Consider the following 7,969-nt stretch of genomic DNA (forward strand, 5'->3'; position numbering starts at 1 on the left):
TAACTATGTACGTGCAGTCAGAGTACCGCCAGACCCCAACTCCTAGCTCGGGCAATCTTGGCTATTGTATCTTGTTTTCCCACTCTTGCTTTAGTTTGTTTTGATCTTGGGCCGTTATGGTCAGCGTCTATCTTCAACTGTTATCCCAACATTTCTTCTCTGTTTTCTTGCACTCTTGGGTGATCTTTTTTAAGCTGGCATTTGCCAGTTGCTGATCATGGATGACCTGAAATCTGTGAGTTTTACGCAATGCTACAAGTGAATGAACAGCCTATTGCTAATCATGAAGTGCTGAATAATAAGTTGGTATTTGTTGACTTTCGGCCGGGTTAAGGCTTGGTGTGACCGTGAGGTACACCCAGGACTCGCCCAAGATGCTTAGGATCAACTACTTGGCCCACTCCTGAAAATGCTCACTTTCAAAACTCCCAGATGTCTCTGTAGTCTCTGGTGCCTGGCTACCTGATACCTGCAGCTTGTTGTGGACAAGTAAAAAGCTTATACAGATGTAACAGAAGATCGGAAATCACAACAACTGATGCCAATCAAACCTCTAGTGAGACTATGGCAAGGCTTGCTAATCACTCGCATCCTACATCTAATGTAGAACATTTTGACACAAATATTGTGAGACAAATGAATCGAGCTTTTAGGCAAACATGGTGAGAGTGTGGCATTTATGGGAGTAATAGTTCTACAACCCAATGCTATACTCAATCAACCCCATTAGCTGCATCATGCCATAACAATTGAATGGTGGGTGATCCTACAAAAATGAGGCAAACCATAGTAACTACGTCAAAGAGTGGCCATATAATCCACCTCCCATAAATCAACCACCATTGCAACAACCACAGCATATAGGTAATCAATGGGATGCTGGAATTTAGGGGATACACTTGAGGATATTTGAGTTTTTCCAAGAGTGTACCAGGAGGCATCTCATTCAGGATTGCCCTCAATATCCTGATAGAGCAGTAAAAACACCTATAAGCATGAATTTCAAGTGCTTCAGATTCAGAGCAATTGTCTTGTGAACGCAGTAACAAGAGCTCAGGCACAGGATGCATTGGGTATGTGTGGAAACTATCTCCTCCTTTTATCAAGTGCTGTTTTAGTTGTTCACGAGCTTGAGAAAACTCTGCTTCCATAGTTGCTTGCTTGCGCTCTTATTTGGTTTTCAACTTTTGTTTTTTCTCTTTCAACTTCCAATATTTATGGCGGGTCCTTGGTATCAGCTTTTGTTGGGTTCATCTCAGGAGGTCTCTTGTCATAACACAGCTTCCCTCAGAATAGAGATTGTTTCAATATTATACCTGTACATACCCAAGACAAGCCACCACAGAGACATTGCAACGAACAAACCAAAATACAAACAAGAAAAATTAGCTTGCTGCGCTTTGCTACTGGATGCTTACGACATGAAGCATTGCTCAAATTCATTCTGTCTTGCAATGGTCAACCTACCAGTCAATTCTGAAAGATGTGTGATGGCATCTGATTGAAAAACGCTGTGCTACAGTAGACGAGAGAGAGAGAAAGGGTTCACCTTCCGCCAATAGAAGCCAACAGCAACCCTGCATCATGTTCTAGTTTCAAAAGAGCTCCCGGAGTCACGCCATCAGCCCATGGCAGCTCTGGATTCATGAAAAAAGGGTACCTGGCAGTACCAATTTTGCCAGCCCAATCAAAGTCGATAAATTTGACCTCAAAATCCCCTGCTTCACCTCTTTTCACCATGATGTTGGGTGGCCTCATGTCGCCATGCGCAACTTCACAAACCTCAATCTTGGTGGCTAAAGCTTTATCGTATGCTTCCCATATTGCTGATCGTAGACAAGTCTTTGCATCCACATCATCCAACATCCCGAGCATGCGATAGGCAGAGCTCCAACCCTCCAAATACTCCATCTCCACCTCAAACCAGCCACCTTTAATCTGCTGGAAACCATACAATGCGGGAGCCAAGCCTGCATCTTCCCAGCTCCTGTGGACTTTCTCTTCATACCGCCTACAGTATTTGAAAATCCTTTTATGTTCATCATCAAGAAAAACAAGCTTTTCGTCAATCCTAGTATAGTGTGTATGTCTCTTCTCTAACAACGAATATGGAACATCCTTCGTGGGTATGGTGGCTGAAGCTGAATCCCTGTAATAACAACTCAAGGCCGCAATTCCCTGCTTCAAAGCATGCATCGCTCTACACAGCGTGACCATATCTGTGCGGTCATGCTCCCTGTAAAAGCAATTCAGGAAGGGCGTCAGGGGCTGCCATGCCACTTTCTCAAGATATAAAAGAGCTCCTATCCTGATGGCAGGCCCCACGACTTCCATGTAAAAGCATGGAAGCAGCTCCACTTCACTTTGCACCCCTGCTTGTTGCTGTAAAGAGCCAATGTAGATACCAAAAGTTTGCAGTCCCTCGACCAACGTGTTGCCCTTTTGCAATTTTAGCTCCTCCACCATTGCCCAGCGCCCTCCATATACTGCTTCTACTACTCCGTCCAGCTTCCCGAAGCACACCACCTGAACCTCTACAACTGACCTCCACTGGAGAAACCGTGCACTCAAGAAACTTGGCCATTGCCGAATTGAAAGCCTGTTTCATCTCTACTTCAGTAACATATTTCGCCCCTCCCAACACCTCATAGCAAAGGCATTCGACCAATTTGCAGACACCAGGAGATAGAGCTTCCTCATTAGAGTTGAAGTCGTCAACAAACTGCCCAAACACAGGGTGCATTAAGGTGAGCAGAAGGGGTGGCTGTGCAGTAGCTGGGAAGCAGCAAAGAAATACGGGCTGGTTCTCCCCATGCGCCGTCTGAACGTAGAGCAGTCCCTGTTTCTCCACAGCTGAAGGTGGGCCCAGTTCGACAATTTGTTCCAAGTAGGTTTTAGCAGTGAGTTCTGGAAGCGGGGATTGGTCCACATTTAGACATGCCGGAGTCTTAGGCCTTGTGTTGCACACACACACACAAGTTCACATGCATTCACACCACATGCACCATAAGCGCATGCCTACCCTAACACACAACACTCACGCACACATTTGGCTGCACGAACAGATTAAGAAGTTGCGACCAGAGAACAAAATCCAACCTTGCAATCGGTTTTTAAGCTTTTCAATCTGGGAACTTGTTCTCTGTAAATCATCACTTAACGCTGACAACTCAGTGTTCAGTTGTTCTAGCTCCGCTGTGACCCTAACCAGTGCGTCCCATATATCCCGCTCATACCTTGCGGCAATCTGATTGGAAAGCTCATGTCGAAGGTCCTCTGCAGATTTCTGCGCTGCTTCTTTCCGTGGATAGCTTTTCTGTAAATCCTTCAAGTGTTCCTCCAATGCGATGAGTTGCTGGCGTGCCTCTTCCACCTCCTCCTCCTCTGCAAGCCTCCGCTTCCTTGCAGACGCGCTCGACGCCGCCATCAGGTTTAGGGTGTAGAGGGCTTCCCTATTCGCCCTTTAAGGGGTGCTCAAATTATTGGGCCCTCTATTTTTTAACGGGCCCATTAGCTGCAGAGAGAGCGCCCCATACAAGTTGAATTTCCGGTTACTGATGCTTCTTCGCCATCTGTCGCAGATGCACCCAATGTCCCCCACCCCTTGCGCTCTCTCTCTCTCTCTCTCTCTCTCTCTCTCTCTCTCTCTAATATGCAGCGATTTATTGACCTGCAGAATCGGCGATGGTGTTCTCCTAGACTCGCAGTTTTCTAGCTAGGTGTAATGCTCAAGAATGGAAAACCCGACACCGGTTACCTGCTACAAGCGGTTCTAAAAGGCGCATCGCTAATGTGGGGAACGAGGCAACCCCTATCGAAAATGTAGCGGTTACCAGCGAAAATGCAGATAGCATTAGCACATGGAGAGGTCGGCGGGCCTCAGCACTGGCGAGCTGATGAAGCTACCTGCTCCCAGCCAATTTTATGATGGCTGGTTGGAAGAGGTAGGCTGTGAGCTTTCTCGGCAAGCGGCCAGCAAAAAAGTGTGCACCACGTCAGCTAGTGAACAAGCCGGCCGAAGCGCACTCCACCTTGCGCTCATTACAAGAGGCTTTGAAAAAGCGACTTAAAGAGCTCTCAGTAACGCCTTTAGAGGGCTTATGGGCCTCAAGACTACTTACACGGGACGGGGTCTTAGGGTGTGGTCACACGAGGCTTAGTTATCAATTATTGGTAACTATGTCAACTATGCAAAGACAAAGCATTAAATGAATAACTAAGCCTCTTGCATGGTCTCGCGAAGCTTAGTTATTCATTCATCCTCTCAACTATGCCTTAAACTTGACAACTATGCCAAAATCGGCATAGTTACAAAGCATAGGCTTAGTAACCCATTTAATGCTCCTTTCTGCGTGTGATCAAGGGCAGGGAAGTTGGGCACGAAAGAAGAGGAGATCTCGACGCTTCACGTCAACATAAAAAGTAAACTTGGGCAAAATTGATCAATATGTATAGGCATGCCGATGTGGCACAACTGGCCGATGTGGCGCGGGGCGTATTTTTGAATGATTGGAGTTTGGGAAACTTGTGCGTGCCTGCTTCTGGTGTAGAACCAACCTCATTACTTGTTGCAGATCAGGCATCCTGTCGCGTCTGCTTCCGGTGCAGGACCACCCTCCTTGCTTGTTGCAGATCGCCCATCGCCCATTTACAAAGATCAGTTCTTCAGCAAAATATGGGGTTGGATGCAAAGTGTGCCTGTCAAAAAAAGGGCTAGCCAGTAAATCACCCATCGCCCATTTTCAAAGATCCGTTTTTCAGCAAAATATGGGGTTGGATGCAAAGTGTGCCTGTCAAAAACAGGGCTAGCCAGTAAAGCTATTGATGCTCCTCATTAATGACCATTAAGGTTTTGTTGATGGGAGGGGCACCATCTGGGTGTCGGTTTAGGGTCTGAGAAAAAACAGCGTGGGAACGAAAAAAGTCTCTTTGACGAGGCTACACACAATCGAATCCAACGAGCATGTCAACCAGGTTCTCTTTTGATCCTTTTGTCTACAAATTTATCTCCCTAGTGTGTGCGTTGCAATAAGCATCTAATGTCTCCACTATTTTGCCAATCTCTTTGTCTACCAAAGTCTCGCATCAGCAAGTTGGGTTGCATGCAAGGGGTTAAAATCGTTAGGCTTGCATTGTTATGCTCTTGCAAGTGCATCAAGCCAACAATCCAGCCAATCTTCCGTTTAAAGATTATCTTGGTTTTGCCACTACTATGAAGGGTGAATCAAGCGATGATGATCTGGATCAAATATGTCTTTTTGGAAGACCATAATATTCTTGGGGATGAGATGGATGTTTGTATGGATCCATTGCTTGATGTTGAGGACTTGAGGGATTCCTTAGATGCATTACAATACTTATCAAACACATTCTTATCATTTGATGAGAAGATGTACTCCTTAATGGGGAAGGATTTGGCTGGGGCAGTCACAATGTCGCTTTCAATTCTAAAAGCACATGACGTGAGAGGTTTGATGAGTCTAAAGAGGTGGAATAGAATGAGAGATGATCTCTCCTCTGTCCAATTGCAACCTCACAACAACTCTATCTGTAGATAAAATCATCAGGCCTGAAAATCGCATACATAGAAGATTGGGCGCGCATTGTAGGTGCAACCCATTGTCCCTCAAGGCATGAAAAACACTTGGGAGTGGCTAGCACTATTAATGCAATCAAAAGTGAATGGTGCATTTACATGAGAAAACATGGGATATCTCATGACTACATAAGAGATTCGGTAATTGCATGTGGTTGTTTATTGGAAGAGAAACCTATTTCCCACAATGTCTCCTCTTGGCTTGCTTATAGCTGGTCTACTTCTACTTCAAGCACATCAATTGAGACAACCCTATCCCAAGTGGAGCAACAATTGGCGAACATCATGATAAAGCATCGTCTTGGTCAGGCCAACAAAGATGCATGGATTAAGCCATGCAAGAATACATGTGTGATCGATGGAGTAGCATTCAGTGAAAAGGTGCAGACAAGCGATGAAAATGAAAATCCCAAAGGTGCGGATGTGGATTCAAGGTGGTGGTCCAACACTTTGAAGATTTTGATAAGGTCATTATCAAAGTCCAAGATACTCACGAGGGCTATGTACCTGGATCTAGTGAAGACCTTTATCACCTACCAGTGCATCCATCTATAATTGCATGTTGCACGAAGGACATGTTTGATATAGGCACTTGCCAGCATGTTGCAAAAATGTCAAATTCAAAGGAGCGTCTTCACATGGATCATGCATCTACACTTGATCGTATGATCCATCGGTTCTTCATGATACCAAAAGGAGTGCAAATGTTGCTACACCAGATGTGCACACAAGGTAATTCACTCTCTCCCAAAGGATCTCAAGGGTTCAATCATATTGTTTTACGAGTAATTCTTTGCAAATCTATGCTAAGTTGCATCTCTTGGCCTTAGTGTAGGAGAATTTGCAGAGCATGAATGGACTGCAATGCTTACGGAAGCACTTCGCTTGCAATCTATGAAGAAGGTACCATTGAGAGCTCAACATCTGGTGACATTTCGCATGCTTTTTTGTTCATGCGCATGCGCTTGCTCGTAGGTCATATTTGTCTAGCCTTGCAACCCGAGGGAAGATGATGAATGCAAGAGACCCTTTATTCTTGTCATTCAAGATGAGGACATGCTTGAAATTGCTATTCGTTTCTCTCATCATAACTCTTGGGTAGTGAATATCATATTCAAAACAAATGTCTTTGGGTTACCACTTTATGTTGCAGTCTTGCCCAACCAAATTGATGTAGGGATGCCAATATGCCTAATGTTATGCACGAGTGATGTGGGCACTAATCAAGAAAAAGTGGCTTTGGAGTTGACCTCAAGTAAATAGATAGGTTGAAGGAGGCTGAGTTGATTTATGAAATTGAACACACAGAATGGGTATCTCCAATTGTAGAACATGTGTTATAGAGAGTAGCTGGCAAGGAAGCTTACAGCTTCTTAGATGGATTCTCGGGCTACAACCAAGTTTCCATTCACTCCAATGATCGGCATAAAACAACCTTTTCTATAGAAGATGGGATATACACTTACTGGGTAATGCCCTTTGGCCTAACAAACGCCCCAACCACCTTTCAAAGGCTTATGAACCATGCATTCAAGGAATATCCTCAGGAGCTTCTTGAAGTGTATATGGATGATATGTGTACTCACTCAAGCAAATGTTTTGAGCATATGACCCATTTGGTCATGACATTTGAAAAGTGCAAAACCTACCGCACAAGCCTTGACCTAGAAAAGTGTGTTTTCATGGTGAGACATGGTGCATTCTCTCAAGCATCTCATTGGTTAGTGGCGAATGATATTTTTTTAATCGACGTCCACTAATCCAATTTGACCTTTGTTCTCCATCTATAGTGGTTGATTTGACTGCGCCACTACGAGATAAATCTTATACAACACAAGGCCCAAACCCATGTTTTTTGAATTTTCCAATGTGTTGTTTAAGTGTATATACCAAGACAAGCTCTCCTTTTTGTAATTGTTTAGGTCTCACAAAATCGTCATGGTACTATTTCATGCGTCGTTTTAAGAGTACATATGGCCTACTGCCATGAGTCTCATTTCATCTAGCTTTTTTAAATCATCAATGCAATAAGAGATCTCATGACCGGTCTATTGTAACTCCTTGGCTACACGAAGTGTCGACACTAGGAAGTGCATTGACAAGACTGCATTCATTCCAAAGGTTAGGTTGAACGGAGTTGTTCCGAATGTAGTTTTGTGAGCAATTTTGTAAGCCCATAAGGCTGAATGTAGCTTAATTTTGAAGTTGGTTCTGGACGAGCTAACTACTTTAGTGATTATCGTGCACAATTATTTTTTTTGTGATCTTTGCTTGTCCATTACCTTGCGGGTGGTAGGGGACTGACATGTTATGGATAACCATAAACTTGTCCATTAAAAGCATAATCACATCATTTAGAAAATGAGTACCCGT

The 7,969-nt window shown here is 44.2% G+C and overlaps 2 protein-coding genes and 1 pseudogene across 2 annotated transcripts; 1 reads left to right on the plus strand and 2 right to left on the minus strand.

Moving 5' to 3' along the window:
- Positions 1–388: 388 nt before the first annotated feature.
- LOC147432423 (uncharacterized) lies at positions 389–2,334 on the minus strand. The gene is made up of 3 exons (XM_086491926.1): positions 1,550–2,334; positions 1,327–1,444; positions 389–469 (listed from the first exon to the last, which is right to left on the minus strand). The coding sequence occupies exons 1-3, from the start codon at positions 2,332–2,334 to the stop codon at positions 389–391; spliced, it is 984 nt and encodes a 327-aa protein (XP_086348052.1).
- On the minus strand, positions 2,217–3,901 carry LOC147432424 (uncharacterized). Its single transcript, XM_086492386.1, has 2 exons — positions 3,100–3,901; positions 2,217–2,907 (listed from the first exon to the last, which is right to left on the minus strand). Exons 1-2 carry the CDS (start codon positions 3,425–3,427, stop codon positions 2,360–2,362), a joined length of 876 nt encoding a protein of 291 aa, XP_086348512.1. The 5' UTR covers positions 3,428–3,901; the 3' UTR covers positions 2,217–2,359.
- Positions 3,902–5,137: 1,236 nt separating this feature from the next.
- On the plus strand, positions 5,138–6,773 carry LOC147432425 (uncharacterized; annotated as a pseudogene).
- Positions 6,774–7,969: the final 1,196 nt, after the last annotated feature.

Source organism: Adiantum capillus-veneris, chromosome 20 (assembly GCF_014529385.1).
Source record: "Adiantum capillus-veneris isolate H3 chromosome 20, ASM1452938v2, whole genome shotgun sequence".
NCBI classification, from domain to species: Eukaryota; Viridiplantae; Streptophyta; class Polypodiopsida; order Polypodiales; family Pteridaceae; genus Adiantum; species Adiantum capillus-veneris.